Consider the following 22,417-nt stretch of genomic DNA (forward strand, 5'->3'; position numbering starts at 1 on the left):
TGGAGTCACACTCAAAATTAAAGTGGAAAACCACATTACAGGCTGATCCAACTTTGATGTAATGTCCTTAAAACAAGTCAAAATGAGGCTCAGTAGTGTGTGGGGCCTCCACATGCCTGTATGACCTCCCTACAACGCCTGGGCATGCTCCTGATGAGGTGGCGGATGGTCTCCTGAGGGATCTCCTCCCAGACCTGGACTAAAGCATCCGCCAACTCCTGGACAGTCTGTGGTGCAACGTGGCGTTGGTGGATGGAGCGAGACATGATGTCCCAGATGTGCTCAATTGGATTCAGGTCTGGGGAACGGGCGGACCAGTCCATAGCATCAATGCCTTCCTCTTGCAGGAACTGCTGACACACTCCAGCCACATGAGGTCTAGCATTGTCTTGCATTAGGAGGAACCCAGGGCCAACCGCACCAGCATATGGTCTCACAAGGGGTCTGAGGATCTCATCTCGGTACCTAATGGCAGTCAGGCTACCTCTGGCGAGCACATGGAGGGCTGTGCGGCCCCCCAAATAAATGCCACCCCACACCATGACTGACCCACCGCCAAACTGGTCATGCTGGAGGATGTTGCAGGCAGCAGAACGTTCTCCACAGCGTCTCCAGACTCTGTCACGTTTGTCACGTGCTCAGTGTGAACCTGCTTTCATCTGTGAAGAGCACAGGGCGCCAGTGGCGAATTTGCCAATCTTGGTGTTCTCTGGCAAATGCCAAATGTCCTGCACGGTGTTGGGCTGTAAGCACAACCCCCACCTGTGGACGTCGGGCCCTCATACCACCCTCATGGAGTCTGTTTCTGACCGTTTGAGCAGACACATGCACATTTGTGGGCTGCTGGAGATCATTTTGCAGGGCTCTGGCAGTGCTCCTCCTGCTCCTCCTTGCACAAAGGCGGAGGTAGCGGTCCTGCTGCTGGGTTGTTGCCCTCCTACGGCCTCCTCCACGTCTCCTGATGTACTGGCCTGTCTCCTGGTAGCGCCTTCATGCTCTGGACACTACGCTGACAGACACAGCAAACCTTCTTGCCACAGCTCGCATTGATGTGCCATCCTGGATGAGCTGCACTACCTGAGCCACTTGTGTGGGTTGTCATGCTACCACTAGAATGAAAGCACCGCCAGCATTCAAAAGTGACCAAAACATCAGACAGGAAGCATAGGAACTGAGAAGTGGTCTGTGGTCTCCACCTGCTGAACCACTCCTTTATTGGGGGTGTCTTGCTTATTGCCTATAATTTCAACCTGTTGTCTATTCCATTTGCACAACAGCATGTGAAATGTATTGTCAATCAGTGTTGCTTCCTAAGTGGACAGTTTGATTTCACAGAAGTGTGATAGACTTGGAGTTACATTGTGTTGTTTAAGTGTTCCCTTTATTTTTTTGAGCAGTATATATTGCCTCCGGCCATGATTTGAGGAAAACACAGCCGCAGCGAGGTCTCACCTTGTGGTTTGGCAGCCAAGGCTTCCTTATTGATGGATACCTTCCCGATGACGTCATCACGGCTGGAACGACAAGGGCGACAGGTTAGGTAGATTCCACTGAACTTGCTCTTCAAGTTTGTACCACTGTCAATAATAAATTCATATGAGTCTGCAGTGTGTATGTTTACCGCAATGCAGGCTAGCCGTCACAGGTTTTTCTTGCACAATAATGTAGTTTTAGCAACTTCTCATGTTCAAAGGTCTTATGATAAGACAATGGGTCACTTGTAATCAACTTCCTGGTTTTATACCGGCGCAGCCGTTTTTTGCACACCGCAACTGATTGCAAGCCCAGGGAGAAGAGGACGCTAAATATCCCAGAAATTTGTTAAGACAACTAAATTATTATATTTTTCTTTTAAATATAGGTCTACAATACAGTCGGAAAGTATTCAGACTGCTTGACTTGTATCACATTTTGTTACGTTACAGCCTTGTTCTAAAATGTATTAAATTGTTTCCCCCGCTCATCAAAATCTACACACAATACCCTGTAATGACAAAGCAAAAACATGTTTGTATAAAAAATAAAAAAAAGAATTAATATCACTTTTACATAAGCATGCAGAGCCTTTACTCAGTACTTTGTTGAAGCATCTTTGGCAGCGATTACAGCCCCGCGTCTTCTTGGGTATGACGCTACAAGCTTGACACACCTGTATTTGGAGTGTTTCTCCCTTCTCAGCAGATCCTCTCAAGCTCTGTCAGGTTGGATGGAGAGCGTTGCTGCACAGCTATTTTCAGGTCTATCCAGAGATGTTCGATCGGGTTCAAGTCCGGGCTCTGGCTGGGCCACATAAGGACATTCAGAGACTTGTCCCAAAGCTACTCCTGCATTGTCTGTGTGCTTAAGGTCGTGTTCTTGTTGGAAGGTGTACCTTTGCCCCAGCCTTTTCCCCAGAGGTCCTGAGCACTCTGGAGCAGGTTTTCATCAAGGATCTCTCTGTACTTGGCTCCGTTCATCTTTGTCTCGATCCTGACTCCCAGTCCCTGCAGCTGAATGGTGCCAGGTTTCCTCCAGATGTGACGCTTGGCATTCAGGCCAAAGAGTTCAATCTTGGTTTCATCACACCAGATAATCTTGTTTCTCATGGTCTGAGTCCTTTAGGTGCCTTTTGGCAAACTCCAAGCGAGCTGTCATGTGCCTTTACTGAGGAGTGACTTCCGTCTGGCCACTCTACCATAAAGGCCTGATTGGTGGAGTGCTACAGAGATGGTTGTCTTTGGTTGTACTTGTTCTTGGGGATCTTCAATGCTACAATTTTTATTGGTATCCTTACCCAGATCTGTGCTGAGACAATCATGTTTCGGGGCTCTACAGTCAACTCCTTCAACCTCATGGCTTGGTTTTTGCTCTGAAATGCACTGTAAACTGTGGGACCTTAAATATAGACAGGTGTGTGCCTTTCTAAATCATGTCCAATCAGTTGAATATACCACAGACGGACTCCAATCAAGTTTTAGAGACATCTCAAGGATGATCCATGGAAACAGGATGCACCTGAGCTCAATTTAGAGTCTCATAGCAAAGGGTCTGAATACTTATGGGGAAAAATGTTTCAGATTTTTTTACTTAATACATTTGCAAAAATTTCTGAAACCCCATAATGACAAAGTGAAAACAGGTTATTGTGTGTAGATTGATGAGGGGAAAAAAACAAATTTAATCCATTTTAGAATCAGGCTGTAACGTAACAAAATGTGGAAAAAGGAAAGGAGTCTAAATACTTTCCGAATACACTGCATGTTTCCACGTAGCAGACGTGACATGGACACACCTACTCATTCAAGGGTTTCCCTTAATTTTTACTATTTTCTACATTGTAGAATAATAGTGAAGACATCAAACTATGAAATAACACGTAGTAACCAAAAAAATACGTCTTATTTTAGATACTTCAAAGTAGCCACCCTTTGCCTTGACAGCTTTGCACACTCTTGGCATTCTCTCAACCAGCTTCATGAGGAATGTTTTTCCAACGGTCTTCAAGGAGTTCCCACATATGCTGAGCACTTGTTGGCTGCTTTTCCTTCGGTCCAAGTCATCCCAAACCATCTCAATTCGGTTGAGGTCGGATGATTGTGGAGGCCAGGTCATCTGATACAGCACTCAATCACTCTTCTTCTTGGTCATATAGCCCTTACACAGCCTTGAGGTGTGTTGGGTCTTAGTCCCACTAAGCCCAAACCAGAAGGGATGGCGTATTGCTGCAGAGGGTTATGGTAGCCATGCTGGTTAAGTGTGCCTTGAATTCTAAATAAATCACTGACAGTGTCACCAGCAAAGCACCCCCACACCATCACACCACCTCCTCCATGCTTCACGTGGGAACCATACATGCAGAGATCATCACTCACCGATTATGGGTCTCACAAAGACATGGCGGTTGGAACCAAATGTGTACTCAGACCAAAGGACAGATTTCCACCGGCCTAATGTCCATTGCTCATGTTTCTTGGCCCAAGCAAGTCTTCTTATTATTATTATTGGTGTCCTTTAATAGTGGTTTCTTTGCAGCAATTCAACCATGAAGGCCTGACTCACGAAGTCTCCTCTGAACCATTGATGCTGAGATGGGTCTGTTACTTGAGCTCTGTGAAGCATTTATTTGGCCTACAATTTCTGAAATTGGTAACTAATGAACTTATCCTCTGCAGGAACGGTAACTCTGGGTCTTCCATTCCTGTGGCGGTCCTCATGGGAGCCAGTTTCATTCATAGCGCTTGATGGTTTTTGCAACTGCACTTGAAGAAACTTCCAACGTTCTTGAAATTTTCCAGATTGATTGACGTTCATGTCCTAATGTAATGATGGACTGTCATTTCTATTTGTTTATTTGAGTGGTTCTTGCCATAATAAGGACTTGCTTTTTACCAAATAGGGCTATATTCTGTATACCACCTCTACCTTGTCACAACACAACTGCTTGGCTCAAACGCATTAAGGAAAGAAATTCCACAAATGAACTTCTAACAAGGCACACCTGTTCACCGTAATGCATTCCAGGAGACTACCTCATGAAGCTGGTTGAGAGAATGCCAAGAGTGTGCAAAGCTGTCAAGGCAAAGGGTGGCTACTTTGAAGAATCTCAAATATATTTAGATTTGTTTTAAACCGTTTTGGTTACCACATGATTCCATGTGTTATTTCATAGTTTTGATGTCTTCACTATTATTCTACAATGTAGAAAATAATAAAAATAAAGAAAAACCCTTGAATGAGTAGGTGTTTCTAAACTTTTGACTGGTACTGTACCTCCTTGAAAAAAAGCAGAAGACAACTTCTTCATGTAACTTATTCCTTAACCTTTTGCACTCATACCTGTATAGTGGTTGAAACTGGCAGATTTTGACACTGATAAGGGCCTAAATTGGAACAGAGTGACTTTACAATAAGATTTTATAAAACAAAGTCAGAGTTCAAGCTCTGCGCTTCACAGTTCTGCATGGGTTTTGATTGACAGTCGTTCTGAACTTCAGCACCGCACGCGACAAGTTGCCGCCCCCATCTCTCCTGCTAATTGGGCAACGTATGCAAATGTTTTGTTATCTTAGTGAGGGAAATGGTGTAAATTAAGAGGACTCAATGTATTTTGCAAGATCAAATGTCATACAAGCAAGCCAAACACCCAAGCACAAATGTGCACTTCACATTTCCATATCATAAAACTCATGTCATCTACAGTGTCAATGTTTTTGATCACTATGCTTGATGTACAGTTACAAGATGACATGGTGTCGTACCCTCGGTTGTTTTCAACAGAATGAGCCTGTTTGTCTATTGTGAATAACATTTGCTGCAGAACACGCACCAAAATTACAAATCGGTTTCTCTGAATTGCCTTGTTAAAGTCTAAAGATCATATTTTATAACTTAGCTAGTCATGTTAGCAATAGAACAAGCTTTCAGATGATGCCCACCTGACCCAGATTGCAATTTATAAAAATGGGCAGTTTTTGGATTGCTTAAACAACAGTAATTGTGTGATAGCAGGATGCAACTACAAGTGTGCTTGCTCTAGTTCCTCAACGGCACAGCTAGCAGAGCCCTTTGAATCATAAAAGTGTATTGAAATTACTTGAGAGTTGTGAGGCCACTTGGAGACACCAGTTAGTCCTCTCACTCAAACCCTTGTAGTTTATTTGTCTTATTTTGTACCTACCCCACATTTTCCAGGAATATTCTTACCATGTTACTGAATGTATCCAGAATATTTTTAGATTAACAAATGTGGCGATAAGTATAGTAAAAAATCAACAGCGTAATGTTAATATTCAGTCTTGTGTCAGGTAAACTGTTGTGTCCTCAACTTTGGTCTAATAATGTTCCCATAATCTCAAAACTGTTTTTCAATTTCCACCATGCTTATGCTTTTCATATTTCTTCTGTAAGAAACATTTAAATTTAGTCCTATCCATATAGGCCAACTCCCATGAGTGTAAAGGGTTAATGTACTGTACTGTTTTGAATTGAGTATTAAAAAAAAGGACCTAAATATATTTGAATAGGGTCCATCATAGATATAAATAATATCAAAATTAAAGTACAGTACTGCATAGGACTTGAAAGGATTGTTTACTATTGCTGTAGTAAAAACCTTGTGTGGCAATGATATAAAAGCTGACTTTAAGAAGAGACAACCTCCTCATTACCTCAGTGAGTCCTCATCCAGCACATGGAAGGAGATGGTATGGAAGGACGGGGGCAGGTGAACGTTATACTCCTCCCCCCAGAAGGGAGAGAGCGTCTTCCATATCGTAGCCGTCCTGGGAGAGAGAGATAAGGTCATACCATTATCAACATTGAAAGGCATATTGAGATAAGGTCATAAGACAACACCATAAAGGCATATTAATAACGTGATGCATGCACAAATAATACACAATAATCTATACTAGTCCCCATATTGATCTAGTAGCACATCGGAGTCATTCAGGAGCCCTGAATTTGAGTAATGATTTGTGTTTTCCAATGACAGAGATTTATCTTAGTTTGCGTCATTGACCAAACACAATAAACCTTGATTGTTTGTTGCTAATAGGTATCCATCAAATAGTTTGACTGTCATACATTCTGCTGGCTAGCCAAGGATTTACATTCCTGCTAAACGTCTTAAAAACAACAGGACCATCCAACGTTAAGAATGGCTGAGGTATTAATTTATTTCCAAAAGAAAAGGCATTACATATATCTTTAAAATAACTGTCCAGTGTTTCCAGATTTCTATGACATATGACCTAATAATGAATTACACTATGAGTGAAATAGTTTTCCTTCCAAATTCCCCAAAAAATCTAATTAAGAATATTAAAAATCAGCTTTTCTGTTCTGGAATGGTGTGGGTATATGCCATGGAATGGTGTGGGTCATTACAAATATTAACGTGAGTATAACACCGATTGGCTAGCTCAGCCAATGAACCAACATGACATTATGTTCTATGAGGAAAGAGAAAGGATTTTTTAATGATCTTTCCTTTAACATGATCCTTCCTTAACCCATAGGAAGTCCCACCCAGTTGACTACTCCAAAATGGTGAAAGTGCTCAATGTTTAAACAGGCTTTTGCTGTGAGGAGGCAGAGTCATTAGATAATTTATTTTGGCATCGTCCATATATAGCTCGTTTTTGGTCACAGGTCCAGGAATGGCTGAAGAATTGCAACATTTGCCTAGAACTAAACGCTGCAGATAGCAATACTGGGTGATTTGAAAAGCCATAGTCAATCAATTAATAATAATAATTATTTTAGCAAAAATGTTTTTTTTTTATTTACAATCTGTAGAAGCTATGAGAATAGAAAGGTTCAGTACTTTGTGAAGCATTACAGCACAGTTGAAAAATATATGTCAAATAGAAATCCAAAATGGATGGTGTTGAGAGATAGATGGGAGGGGTTGAATGTAGCTGAAGGGTGGGACTAATAACAAGATAACCAATGTAAAAGATACGGGGTCTGTAAAATGTATATAGGTTCAGAAATGTTGTGAAATAGCACAGTTACAAATAGAAATCAAAATGGATGGACATCAGAAAAAAGGGGAAGGACTAAAAACAAACAAAATATAACTATTGTAAAATAGATTATACATCTTATACACATTTTACAGATAAACTGAAGGTAGAAGCCTAGTGTTATTGTTTATTAGTTTACTCCAATTGGGGGAAGGGTGGTAGGGTTTGAGGGGAACAATAAAGGTATATTCTAAAAAAGTTTGTATATCTATATACAGTGGGGCAAAAAAGTATTTAGTCAGCCACCAATTGTGCAAGTTCTCCCACTTAAAAAGATGAGAGAGGCCTGTAATTTTTCATCATAGGTACACTTCAACTATGACAGACAAAATGAGAAGAAAAAAAATCCAGAAAATCACATTATAGGATTTTTAATGAATTTATTTGCAAATTATGGTGGAAAATAAGTATTTGGTGAATAACAAAAGTTTCTCAATACTTTGTTATATACCCTTTGTTGGCAATGACACAGGTCAAAGGTTTTCTGTAAGTCTTCACAAGGTTTTCACACACTGTTGCTGGTATTTTGGCCCATTCCTCCATGCAGATCTCCTCTAGAGCAGTGATGTTTTGGGACTGTCGCTGGGCAACACGGACTTTCAACTCCCTCCAAAGATTTTCTATGGGGTTGAGATCTGGAGACTGGCTAGGCCACTCCAGGACCTTCAAATGCTTCTTACGAAGCCACTCCTTCGTTGCCCGGGCGGTGTGTTTGGGATCATTGGCATGCTGAAAGACCCAGCCACGTTTCATCTTCAATGCCCTTGCTGATGGAAGGAGGTTTTCACTCAAAATCTCACGATACATGGCCCCATTCATTCTTTCCTTTACACGGATCAGTCGTCCTGGTCCCTTTGCAGAAAAACAGCCCCAAAGCATGATGTTTCCACCCCCATGCTTCACAGTAGGTATGGTGTTCTTTGGATGCAACTCAGCATTCTTTGTCCTCCAAACACAACGAGGTGAGTTTTTACCAATTTTTTTTATTTTGGTTTCATCTGACCATTGCTCTCCCAATCCTCTTCTGGATCATCCAAATGCTCTCTAGCAAACTTCAGACGGGCCTGGACATGTACTGGCTTAAGCAGGGGGACACATCTGGCACTGCAGGATTTGAGTCCCTGGCGGCGTAGTGTGTTACTGATGGTAGGCTTTGTTACTTTGGTCCCAGCTCTCTGCAGGTCATTCACTAGGTCCCCCCGTGTGGTTCTGGGATTTTTGCTCACCGTTCTTGTGATCATTTTGACCCCACGGGGTGAGATCTTGCGTGGAGCCCCAGATCGAGGGAAATTCTCAGTGGTCTTGTATGTCTTCCATTTCCTAATAATTGCTCCCACAGTTGATTTCTTCAAACCAAGCTGCTTACCTATTGCAGATTCAGTCTTCCCAGACTGGTGCAGGTCTACAATTTTGTTTCTGGTGTCCTTTGACAGGTCTTTGGTCTTGGCCATAGTGGAGTTTGGAGTGTGACTGTTTGAGGTTGTGGACAGGTGTCTTTTATACTGATAACAAGTTCAAACAGGTGCCATTAATACAGGTAACGAGTGGAGGACAGAGAGAGGAGCCTCTTAAAGAAGAAGTTACAGGTCTGTGAGAGCCAGAAATCTTGCTTGTTTGTAGGTGACCAAATACTTATTTTCCACCATAATTTGCTAATAAATTCATTAAAAATCCTACAATGTGATTTTCGGATTTTTTTTCTTCTCATTTTGTCTGTCATAGTTGACGTGTACCTATGATGAAAATTACAGGCCTCTCATCTTTTTAAGTGGGAGAACTTGCACAATTGGTGGCTGACTAAATACTTTCTTGCCCCACTGTAGGTATGTGTATGTATATGGATACATACATATACCCCAAAAAATATACGGGGGACTGGAAATGATGCAGACAATTACATTGATGGAAGCAACAATCATTCCACAATATTAAGCTGATCCACCCCTTTATAAATAAAAAATGTAAAAAGAAACAGGCCACTACAGGCCTCGATCATTCTCTATGGGTAGGTTTTTCTACAATTCATGCGTTGTCCACAAATCCTAGTATAGGACAAGTCAACAACATTTGGGTTTGAGTAAACTAAAAACTAAAAAAATACTTTTTTTAAAGTGTGATTTTTACAAGACACTTAACTCGCCTAAGTAATTTCCCCATCACCCTTCCACCTCCCACTGAATCCCACTATGGTGACAGGCAGGCTCAAATTCCACAATTATGGGTTTTACTAGCGAGAGAGCATACACCCATTGACTTCAGCTTTTTGCAGTCAGCCCCCATTCAGCGAGCCAGACGAGAGGTCACACAGTTAAACATTAACAAGCAAAGCTGGCCTTTTCTTACTTTACTGTTCGGTCTACAGCAGATTGTCAGGCTGAAGCAACCAACTGACTTAACCAGCAGATTGCTCATAACAAACGCTTGGTTAAAGATAATGGCCATATTGTCCTAATCCTTTTGGATATGACGGTCCTAAATTAAAGGCATTTCTATTATATGCAGACAAACCTCAGCTAAAAATGATTTTTGTTCATCACAATCGACAAAGATATTGTAATTCTAGATATAATACGTTGATTAAAACACACTCTTGGCTTTCATCAAAACACACCCAGGTGGATCTAAATACAAAGCTTTAGCCAGCTGAGATGTGCCAAACTAATTGAAAGTAAGCGGTGCGCTATGGAAATGATGATCTAATTAATCAAAAGCGGTAAAATGTATGATAATCGCCTTAGCGCAAACAAAGCAGGGCGGCAGAGAGGATCTTCAGCCGGCTTAATAGGTCTGCCAGAGACAGGACTCACAAACACATACCTAATGATGGCCTCATTGTCAATCCTCACGATGCAATATGGATCACTGCTTCCAGTTCTGCAATGGAAATCAGAGAGAGCATAACAAACACATTCACTGATGAAACTCAGAGAAGATGACAGTTACACGGTAAGGCATACCTACATAAAAACTTCATAAAATATTATTACTATCCCAAAACACATTCATAAGCAGTACTAATGCTTATGCCAACAACCGCATGTTGAAATGTCATAGCCTGTGTCAGTAATGTCACTTATAATGCGGACATAATATATTAAATGCTTATGTACTGATATGTTTGTTAGGAGAAATGAATGTAGAATGGCGTCCTTATGTAGGTACCCTTCAAGTAAAAAAAAAGTGTTGCCCAAATGTCCATAGACACTCAATGGTCTACCCGAGGCAGAGGTTACATATAACTTTAGAAATGTTTAATTCTAACAAAAATAACATTGCGGATGGATGGATAAGCCAAGTTCTACTGATGCTTAGCTTTACAACCACAAGGTGTGAGGGAATATTAAAACAAAGGATTGAGGCAGCATAGACATTTTTAACATGCTTTTTTTTGTGTGTGTGTGTGTGTGCACGTGCACTTGTGTGTTCACGTGCATTTCCTTTGGTGTGAGTCAAAGCCTACGGCGAAAGGGCACCAGATGCGTAAACAGCATCTCTAGTCTAGCCTTTGCAGCTTCCCAGTTCAAAAGAGCCATCCCGGGTACCAGCAGACATCACAACCGGTCCGAGTCTGCTGCCGGCCTTTAAAGCCTCAGGCTGCGTCCCAAATCAAATAAAAAAATCTAATCAAAAGTTTATTGGTCACGTACACAGTTTAGCAGATGTTATAGTAGATAAACATTTCGTTGTGTGTTACTAGATCCTGACAGTGTAGTAAAAAATGTCAAACTAAATAATTATTAAATAATAGAAGCTAGACATCACAAGTCAGGACGAAGTAAAGAATCCAAATAAACACCATCAGTAATCTAAATGCAATCTATGCGAATATACAGTGCCTTCAGAAAGAATTCACACCCCTTGACTTTTTCCACATTTTGTTGTGTTACAGCCTGAATTTAAAATGGATTAAATTGAGATTGTGTCATCAGCCCACATGCACAATAATGTCAAAGTGAAAATTGTTACGAATTAATAAAAAAATTAAAAGGTGACATTTCTTGAGTCAATAAGTATTCAACCCCTTTGTTATGGGAAGCCTAACTAAGTTCAGGAGTAAAGAACTGCTTAACAAGTCACATAAGTTGAATTGACTACATGAACAATAAGTGTTTGACATTATGGACTACCTCATCTATGTACCCCACACATACAATTATCTTTACGGTCCCTCTGAGCATTGAATTTCAAACAAATTCAACCACAAAGACCAGGGAGGTTGTCCAATACACCCAGTCAGTACAAAGATCCTTCCTAACGCATTTGCCAGAGAGGAACGAAACCGCTAAGAGATTCCACATGAGGCCAATGGTGACTTTAAAACAGTTAGAGTTAATGTCTGCAAAAAGAGAAAACTGAAGAAGGATCAACAATATTGTAGTTACTCTAAAATACAAACCAAATGAAAGTGAAAAGGAAGCCTGTACAGAATATAAATGTTTCAAAACATGCATCCTGTTTGAAATAAGGCACTAAAGTAAACCCGCTAAAAAAATGTGGCAAAGAAATTTACTTTATGTCCTGAATACAAAGCGTTATGTTTGAGGCAAATCCAAAACACATCACTGAGTACCACTCTTCATATTCTCAAGCATGGTGCTGGCTACATCACGTTATGGGAATGCTTGTCATTGGCAAGGACTAGGGAGTTTTTTGGGGGGATAAAAGGAAACAGAATAGAGCCAAGCGCAGGAAAAATCCTAGAGGAAAACCTGTTTCAGTCTGATTTCCAATGAACACTGGGAGACAAATTCACCTTTCAGCAGGACAATTACCTAAAACACAAGGCCAAATATACACTGGAGTTGCTTACCAAGATGACATTGAATGTTCCTGAGAGGCCTAGCTACAGTTTTGACCAAAAATAATAATACATAAAAAAAAAAAATTGAATAAAAATAAATAAAAAAAAAAAAAAAACATAATTCGGCTTGATAATCTATGGCAAGACTTGCAAATGACTGTCTAGCAATGATCAACAACCAACGAAGAATAATGTGCAAATATTGTACAATCCATGTCTGCAAAGCTCTTAGAGACTTACCCAGAAAGACACAGCTGTAATCACTGCCAATGTGACTCTAACATGTATTGGCTCAGGGGGTTGAATACTTAAGTACAGTTGAGGTCGGAAGTTTACATACACCTTAGCCAAATACATTTAAACTCAGTTTCACAATTCCTGACATTTAATCCTGGTAAAAATTCCCTGTCTTAGGTCAGTTAGGATCACCACTTTATTTTAAGAATGTGAAATGTCAGAATAATAGTAAAGAGAATTATTTATTTAAGCTTTTATTTATTTCATCACATTCCCAGTGGGTCAGAAGTTTACATACACTCAATTAGTATTTGGTAGCATTGCCTTTAAATTGTTGAACTTGGGTCAAACGTTTCAGGTAGCCTTCCACAAGCTTCCCACAATAAATTGGGTGAATTTTCCATTTTCCATTTTAGTCATTTTGGCCCATTCCTCCTGACAGAGCTGGTGTAACCGAGTCAGGTTTGTTGGCCTCCTTGCTTGCACACGCTTTTTCAGTTCTGCCCACAAATTTTCTATGGGATTGAGGTCAGGGCTTTGTGATGGCCACTCCAATACCTTGTCTTTTGTTGTCCTTAAGCCATTTTGCCACAACTTTGGAAGTATGCTTGGGGTCATTGTCCATTTGGAAGACCCATTTGCGACCAAGCATAAAACAATGACTGCACAAAACAAATAAACACTGAGCCATATTGTATGCTAAACAAAATGTGGGAAATCACATTCCTTGCTTGTCAGATCTAGACTAAGAGTGTCTGTGGTTTGAGAAGGTATCTCCTGAAACAAGACTCTATTGCAAAGTTATCGGCTCTACAGCTCAGCTCACCACCCCTTAGCACTAGCAGCCGGGCCAAGCCAGTTTGTGGGTAGCAGTGGGTGCTTCCCAATAACATAAGTGTACAGCTGTATGATACATGGCGAAAAAGTAGTTTACTACTTCCCACAAATCTAAAAGTATTGGATTGGTGGAAGGCGAGGCATGTTCTAGTGGGAGTTTATCATATTTCTTATACCAGTCATTTCCCTTCCAATCAGTGAAGGGAAATGAACAAGTACACATTGTTGGAGGAAGGAGAGACATCTCTCCTTCCTCCAATATTCTGGACATAGCCTTTGTTTCTCTGAGTCAGATCACATCCTTCTAATTTTTCCAAGGAAGGAACACACAGTCAGTCTTCTAAGAGCCTATGTTATCTAAGGGGTCGTGGCTGGATAGAAATTGTGCAAGTCTCAAATATAGAGCACTCTGGTCACTGTATAGAAAATAGGGTGCCATTTTGGAACAAAACCAGTGTGTGTATTTCTAATATGGTAGATGACCTGATTAAAATGTTTGGACTAGTACGCATGCCAAACAGTGTCAACAAGAGGCTGTAGAGCCAGGGTGGGCATCGTTTTAGATGTTAGGTCGGATAACACTTTGGCCAAAATGGTGATGTGATATAAAAAAGGTACTGCAAATTTCTACCAAGCCAGCCATATGACTGGAGGATAGGCTCCTTCTCTTAAGCTATACCGAACAAAAATATAAACAACATGTAAAGTGTTGGTCTCATGTTTCATGAGCTGAAATAAGAGCTCAGAAAATGTCCATATGCACAAAAAGCTTATTTCTCTCAAATGTTGTGCACAAATATGTTTACATCCCCGTTTGTGAGCATTTCTGCTTTGCCAAGATAACCCATCCACCTGACAGGTGTGGCATATCAAGAAGTTGATTAAACAGCATGATCCTTACACAGGTGCACCTTGTGCTGGGGACAATCAAAGTGCACTCTAAAATGTGCAGTTTTGTCACAACACAATGCCACAAATGTCTCAAGTTGAGGGAGCGTGCAATTAACATGCCGGCTGCTGGAATGTTGCCAGAGAATTGAACGCTAATTTCTCTACCATAAGCCACCTCCAACAATGTTTTAGAGAATTTGTCAACCGTCCACACAACCGCAGACCACACCAGCCATGGACCTCCACATCTGGCTTCTTCACCTGAGACCAGCCACCCTGACAGCTAATGAAACTGAGGAGTATTTCTGTCTGTAATAAAGCCCTTTTGTGGTGAAACTCATTCTGATTGGCTGGGCCTCTTCCCCACTGGGTGTGCCCATGCCCTCTCAGGCCCACCCATGGCTGCGCCCCTGCCCAGTCATATGAAATGCATAGATTAGGGCCTTATTAATTTATTTCAATTGACTGATTTCTTTATATGAACTGTAACTCAGTAAAAAAAAATATTTTAAAGCATTTACATGCAAAAATGAAAATATAAAATCGCTGAAATTGTTGCATTTATATTTTTGTCCAACATAGTTCCTCAAGGTTTCTTCCTACTGAAGGAGTTTTTCGCTTGCCATTGTCGCTTCTGTGTGCCATTTGGAAACATTAGTTTTGGCTTGCGGCCAAAAGTGTAACAAAACAATTGGACTCTCCTGCTCAGGTAAACAACGCTAATTAAATAAACTATTTTATTCTCCAGGTCTTGCCATTTTGTTTTGTGCCATTTGGCTCTTGTATCACACCATCCAAAGGAAAATGGTTTATCTAAGACACCGTGAGATAACAGTTTCTCACCTTGAATTTTTTTTTAGGTTGTTTAGTTGAGAGAATTTAATTATCTGTCAGATGCAGGATTAGTGAATCGTAGTACGGCAATTAGCGGGCTGCGGCATCGTTGAGCGCTGAATACAGCTGCGGGTGATTTATTTCAGCACGCCTTTATCTCTCTGTGATGGAGCGAAGCAGTGTCGTCAAGCGAGACATTTTTGCGCAAACGCTTCCACCACGGCGCTCTCTCACCGCAGCTACCTCAGAGCGCATGCAAATGCGGTGAAACAGTTGTACACTAATTTGTGTTAAACACACAAAAAAGGTTACATTTACCCAAAAATCACAATTTAATCAATATAATTAACTAGATAGCAATCCACGTGGTGGTTCCTGGGCTCTATTGTTTTATTTATTATGCAAATGTAATTATTTCACACCTTTGTCTATAAAAGAAAATCTGATTTAACAAGTCAAAGGAAGCATGAGCTGCATACAGTGATGGGGAAACTGGGGACTGTCGGAATCAGGTGTTACATTAAACATGGCTCTACTTTTGTCAGTTTAACCATGTAGGCAACGTTTAGTGTGAACCACCTGCAGTACTGTGATAGTCACTGGTGCTAAGGAAACGTTTGTTGGTTGTTGTTTTTTAACCATGAGCCTCTTACAAATAGCTTCTTCCATTGTGAGGTTGACACTTGTGTATTTAGAGGATGTGTCGTGGGTAAATGTGGACAAGATAGTTGCTAACCATGGTCACACACAGAAGACATTAGTCACGCACACAAAAACAGTGTATATTGATAGGAAGAGGATCTGTGTGTTTTAGTGGCCACCTGTTCCCCATGAGAAATAGACAGGGTTCAAAGTAATTTCATGTATCATTTGACAGACAAGCAGTGTAAGTCCACTCACCGTCTGTTTATGTAGAGTGAAGGAGTGAATATTCTCTACCTCCATCTACTTTACTGTAGCAGCACTTAAAACCCATTGGAAAACATGCATGTCCAAAGAGAAATTCTCCCCCTCTCCCTCTGCCAAATACTGAAAAGTTGAAGTAAAAATGGAATGCATTTCTCATGACACACTTAGTCTAATCAAATTGGGGCATTTGAGCCACAGATCTTGAAGACACAGTCATGTTGTTATTCAGGTTGACCATCTTAAAAAGGAGTTGACCTCAAATCATGTGAAAAGAGTGCAAACAAGCCGTCAACACTTTACACAATGCCCAGCCAATGAATATGTCAATAAACACATTAAATCCAGGATGTGGAGGCAGCTCTTGGTTTTCACTCTCCCACACATCTGTATGTGACAGACCAGGGTTTGACTTTGTACCCTGATCTCCTGTAAACCACAAGACTGTTAGCCCTCTGAGTTAAAGCCTGGGCATTAGTTCAGAGAGCTAATGCAAGTCTCCAGGTCTCAGGGGAATGTTACTCATCTCACAAGTGTTGTTCACCAAACCACCTGTGTACAGCACTGAGGTGTCAAAATGGAGTCAGTGTAGATACTTGACACCACAGCTGTCTAAGCATTGGAGAGCTAATGCAAGACTCCAATCCTCTGGGAAGGTGTTAACAATAAAGTGAATTCAGTGTACATACTAGACACAGCAGCTGTGTATCCTAGTGAACCGGTGGTTACCACCAGTGAAGAAAAGGACAGAATTAGCATATTAAAGTGTCATTCTGAAAGAACTCCGGTTGGCCAATTTCACAATTAATTAGTATGAAATACCAGTCTTTCTATCAACACAGCACCAGAAAGGTCACACTATAAACAAGCAAAAAAAACCTCCTGTCATTACCTGGATTAATCATTCTCACATATATTTTCTCATATTCCTGTATCATGACCACAACCTAGCCCTTTATCATGACTCTCAGTTCAGTTACATTACACGAGTCATTGGACAAAGGTCTTTTTGTAAGGGGGAGTTTTGTTAAGTGCCCCAACGCTAGGTCTTAACTTTAACACACATCACTTGCGGTACAGTTTTGGAAGCATAAGGACCTTATCTTTCATATCTGTGAGAATGTTTTTTTTATTAAAAACAAAAAGGTTAAAATTGATAATAGTGATGCACCGATGACATTTTTGGCCAAATACCGATATCCAATATTTTCCTTGCCAAAAAAAACACGATACCAATATTTAACATTTTAGCGTCCTTTTAAGCATTCTAGTACAGTTAAATTGTTAACACACACGGACGCAGCGGTAAGGCACTGCATCTCTGTGCTAGAGGCGTCACTAAAGTCCCTGGTTCGAATCCAGGCTGTATCACATCCAGCCGTGATTGGAGTCCCATTGGGCGGCGCACAATTGGTCCAGCGTTGTCCAAGTTTGGCCGTCATTGTAAATAAGAATTTGTTCTCAACTGACTTGCCTAGTTAAATAAAAGTTACACACACACACACACACACACACACACACCAAAAAGTTATTTTGCTGTGCTGTTTCGTTGTTCATTGGTTCAGACATTTCATTCTCAACCAGGATTTCTATGGAACGCCGTTTGGGTCCTTCCGTGTCAAAAAATATACAAATAACACTATTTGACGTGTCAAATAAGCTTGTTGACCAATCAGGACCTGAATATGACTGCACGTCACAAAATAATTTAACACGTTCATTTATTTTTTGAGTAGTAATTACACATTGATTACACTATCACTCGTATTTCATATGTCACAACGATATGTATGCTATGACGCTGGTAAAGTTGTCTCGAGCACCTACAGTGCTGGTCAAAAAAAAAAAAGATAGCTAACTCATGGATGCAAACAATGTTCTTCCCCAAAAACATAGCAGAATGACAATCTGTTTCAGTAGCTATAGTTAGCTAGCTAGCTATATAGCTAGGTGTCATCTAAAATAACCCTATTTGATTAATGGTGGTCGGACCAATCTATGTGAAGCTAGTCACAATAAGGATTAGCCTCAATAGCGGACTTTGCAGTTAGCCTTCAAAATAAAAGTATGTCATTGACAGTGATGCAAATTAATACAAATAGAATTATGCCATAATTGAATAGATCATGCTAAACGAGGTTGGAATGTTGTTATATAAAAAATAAAATAAATAAAAAATAAACAAAACACAATTTGTTAATTTCACAAAAATCTGTTGAAATCACCCTGGATGTATTATACTTTAGAATTGCATTGGGGCATACTTATTTCACCGTACAGCCTTACCTATGGATTGTGCATCAATGACATGGGGCATCAGTCTACTCAGTGACACCCAGAGAACATTAGTGTCGTAGCTCTTATTGCGTGATTCAAACAACTGTGAATTGAGCCACATTTATTGTCAACCTGTGTATTGAACACTATTCCAGAGGGAAAACAATACTGTTTGGATGTTTTGGAGTTTGATAACTCTGAGGAGGTCATTGGGGAAAAATATCTTGGGTATTCGACTAGACTGATACCCCATTTCATTGATCCCCAATCCTTAGGTAAAGCTGTAGTGCAATAGGAATGTCAATACACACAATAGGCTGACTGGGGAGGTGATTTCACAGTCCCGCGATAAGAGCTACATTGCTAATATTTGCGTAAACTCTTCACAGTTGTGTTCTGTGGGTGTCACCGAGTAGACTGATACCCCATTTCATTGCTTCACATGCCAACCTTGTTTAACATTATCTAGTCTAAATATGGCATGATTCCAACAATTGTAACCTTCTGTACCACTTTCAAAGAGGTACTTTCATTTTATAGGCAAATCGCAAATTCCACTATTGTGCCTAATCCTTATTGTGGCTAGCTTCACAACACAACCCGGTCGAGCGTCACTAGCCAAATGAAGCTAGCTGGCTGCTTATAACGTTAGCTTTGGGCAACAGGGTTAAGTAGCTGGCTAGCTATTTATTTCCATTAACTTAAGTTCAATTTCAATAGGTGAACAATACTTACTCACAAGCAATCCTAAATCATTTCTAGGAAAAATGAAAATGACTGCAGTTTCTACTGCTCATTGTTTTCAGGCCGGTTGTATTGGTGCTAGCTATGTACCAAGCTAAAGCTAGCTAGCTGCCCCAGAAGTTGCGGTCGAACAAATAATGCTTTATTACCAACGGGGTATTGTAAGCACATCGTTCGTGGCCGGTGTTTGCAGACTTTTTTGTACAGCTTTAATAGTACTACTGATAGTAGTGGTGGCGCTTGGCTTGCACTTGCAAATTCACAACACTCTACAATAGAACTGTGTTATTTGACATGTCAAATGAAAAGCTTATTTAATGCCTCAAATAGTGTTATTGGACTGTATCTTTTTTGACATGCAAAGACCCAAACGGCGCTCCATAGTATGTCGTGAAGGTAATATAAGTGATGGTATTACTGTCAAACTCCGGTAGAGCAACATCTGAAAAATAACACACTTTGTAATGTGTACCGGTGCTCGAACAGTCGCGAAAGCCAACATCACCCACGACAGAGAACGGTTGATTGTCAAGGGCAATGAATTCCATTATCTTGGCTTTAAATGGATTTCGCCTTTGAGTTGTCTCGCTGAAATTTTCTTACTCTTTCAGATGACTGCTCGATCCACACAGCAGACATTGTGGGCTAGGTTAGGAAGGCTGTGTTGCCCGTGTAGCGCAAAATTTTACATGGCGTCATATAAGTATGCACGTCAGCTTTGACATCGGTTTTGCACATCGGCGTTAAACTAGACAGATATCGGGCTGATACCGATGTTGGCATTTTAAGCTAACATTGGCCGATGCCGATATGTTCACCGATATATCATGCATCCTTAATTGATACACACCTTTATAGGGTTAGTGTTCCCACACGGCCATATCTCCATGTTACTGCGCGTTTCCGTAAAATAGACGGAGTCGACTACCTGTGCTAATTAGCCATCTGCGTCTCCTAACAACTGTGTGTAAACGTAAGACGGGGGCCACAAACGTGTTGTCACTGAAAAATACTGTCGGCTGTAAGTGTTTAAAAACAGTGAGTGTATATTTTGTATTTTTGAAATTATTTCTCTGATGTGATATTAAAGTAGAGAGATTCATGTTTCTAGAAATATTCCATAATTGATCATCGATTCACGTTTAGATTATTTGGCTGTTTCGGCTTCCAAAGACAATTTACATTTAAACAGAACATGTAAGGTCCTTGGACTATAAGGAGCAACGTAAGGCTCCTTCAGTCCATTACTGGGTTAGACCACAACCATGGTTCTGTCCCAAATGGCACTATTCTCTATGTAGTGCACTACTTTCTTTTTACCAGAGCTCCATTCAAAAGTAGTGCACTACATAGGGAATAGGGTACCATTTGGAAAATACCATATTGGAGTATAAATGAGTGACAGTCGGCAGGATTTTCAGAGGCAAGAATGTTTAGAATACTTGCAATGGAAAAGCAGAGTTGATGAAACCCCAATTAGTTTAGATTTGATATCAAATCCCAACAATACAGAGAGAAAAAGTAAATAGAAAAATAATAGAAAGTAAAACATGTAATAACAAATACTTAATGAGTAACGATAACTTGGCTATATATATCTCAGAGTAAAGGAAGACGTGGAGCGAAGAATTGTAAATCGGGGAGCACAGAGCAACAACTTCGTTTGCCAATTAGCAGTGAGCTGAGTGGGAGAAGCTTCTGTTTTTTTCAATTGTCCAATGCACTGTCAATCTGTGTTTAGTTCAGCTTCAGAGTCTGCTTGTTTCTATCCAAAGCATGGAATTCTGTAAACAGATAAGCGATGTGATGAGAGATAAGAGATGATACACTTCACTATTGGACTCTGGAGCAGTGGAAAAATGTTCTCTGCAGTGATGAACCACACTTCACCATCTCGCAGTCAGATGGACGAATCTGGGTTTGGCGGATGCCAGGAGAAAGCTACCTGCCCGAATGCATAGTGCCAACTGTAAAGTTTGGTGGAGGAGGAACAATGATCTGGGGCTGTTTTTCCATGAGTCGGGCTAGGCCCCTTAGTTCCAGTGAAGGGAAATCTTTACACTACAGAATACAATGACATTCTAGACGATTCTGTACTTACAACTGTGGCAACAGTTTGGGGAAGGTCCTTTCCTGTTTCAATCCCATCTAACACCCTTGGGATGAATTGGAACACCGACTGCGAGCCAGGCCTAATCGCCCAACATCAGTGCCCAACCTCACTAATGCTCTTGTAGCTGAATGGAAGCAGTTCCCTGCAGCAATGTTCCAACATCTAGTGGAAAGCCTCCCCAGAAGAGTGGACGCTGTCATAGCAGCAAGGGGGGGGGGGGGACCAACACCATATTATCTATATCTCTATCATTTATTTTTCTAATGGCTTTCCTTTGAAGTCATGTTTTCATGGTAGAGCAGGTTCTGTTTGATGTGATTGTTGATTGACATACCGCATAGTTCATATTCATTATCCAGGGCTGTTTGATGGGTTTTGTATTATAATCATATATTTACAAAATCAAGGATACGTGTTTGAGGAAACAACTTTGTAGTCTACACAATGAACCCATTTGTCAATAATGAAAATATACCAGCGTTTTTTTTTTTACAGCATCAAAAGGTTGGTTCAGTCTATCATTGTAATACCCTAAAGTAGTTGATTCAATTCACATTTAAATATCAAAAACAGATGAGACGCAAAAGTCTATCAATTAAGTCCTCTCCTAAGCAAATTGACAAGCAAAGTCTGGTAAATAGGTGAACAAAAAACAGGAAGAGTAAAACATGTACAGTAACAGTACTTACATGTCCTTAATTGGCAAATTTTTCCCCTCCACAATTCTGATAAATAAAGTGTTTCGCTTTGCCATATTTCCAAGTCCCAGCGCCCAAACGGTGATGACTCCGCTGTGATATCACGCGCAGATTGTTCCTCCTCAAAAACAGCTGTCAAACAGAATTTGGGGGTTTCGCGCCTGACAGCAGTAAATTGAACAAACAGACAAACCTCGTCAATATTATTTTTGCCACGTATCACACACCTGTCTGCAACTCATTTCACAAGACAGGTCGGTGGTTTGTATATATCAATGTACTTGTGACCCACTCGCTCGTGGTTGGAAAGAAAGCGATTGTGAGTATTTGATAGTAGACTACGGTCTTCTTCGTTGGTTGTACGGAAAGACCACATCCAAAAGTTATTATTGCCGCCACCTACTGTGCGGGATGAAAATTAAAGAAACCGAAAGACAACAATTATGTGCCTAAAATACAGTAGTAGCTGTAACCCTGAGCTGGATACGACATCCTGTATAGCATCCAGCTCAGAGTTACATCCAGCATCCAGCTCAGAGTTACATCCAGCACAGAGTTGCATCCAGCAACT

At 40.6% G+C, this 22,417-nt stretch overlaps 1 protein-coding gene across 2 annotated transcripts in view; it reads right to left on the bottom strand.

The window, feature by feature from the left end:
* Nucleotides 1-22,211, bottom strand: part of rasa4 (RAS p21 protein activator 4) — a 76,447-nt gene extending 54,236 nt beyond the window's left edge. Inside the window, exons 1-4 of one of the 2 annotated variants that reach the window (XM_014197849.3) lie at nt 21,838-22,210; nt 10,326-10,382; nt 6,147-6,260; nt 1,453-1,514 (exon numbers count right to left, since the gene is read on the bottom strand). In XM_014197849.3, the coding sequence (XP_014053324.1) occupies nt 1,453-1,514; nt 6,147-6,260; nt 10,326-10,382; nt 21,838-21,902 (298 nt within the window). In that variant the 5' untranslated portion in view covers nt 21,903-22,210. Of the gene's footprint in view, nt 1-1,452; nt 1,515-6,146; nt 6,261-10,325; nt 10,383-21,837 lie in introns of both variants that reach the window. The other variant, XM_014197850.3, reaches the window with a different exon arrangement.
* Between the last annotated feature and the right edge of the window lie 206 nt (nt 22,212-22,417).

The sequence above is a fragment of the Salmo salar genome, chromosome 04, assembly GCF_965601325.2.
Source record: "Salmo salar chromosome 04, fSalSal1, whole genome shotgun sequence".
NCBI classification, from domain to species: Eukaryota; Metazoa; Chordata; class Actinopteri; order Salmoniformes; family Salmonidae; genus Salmo; species Salmo salar.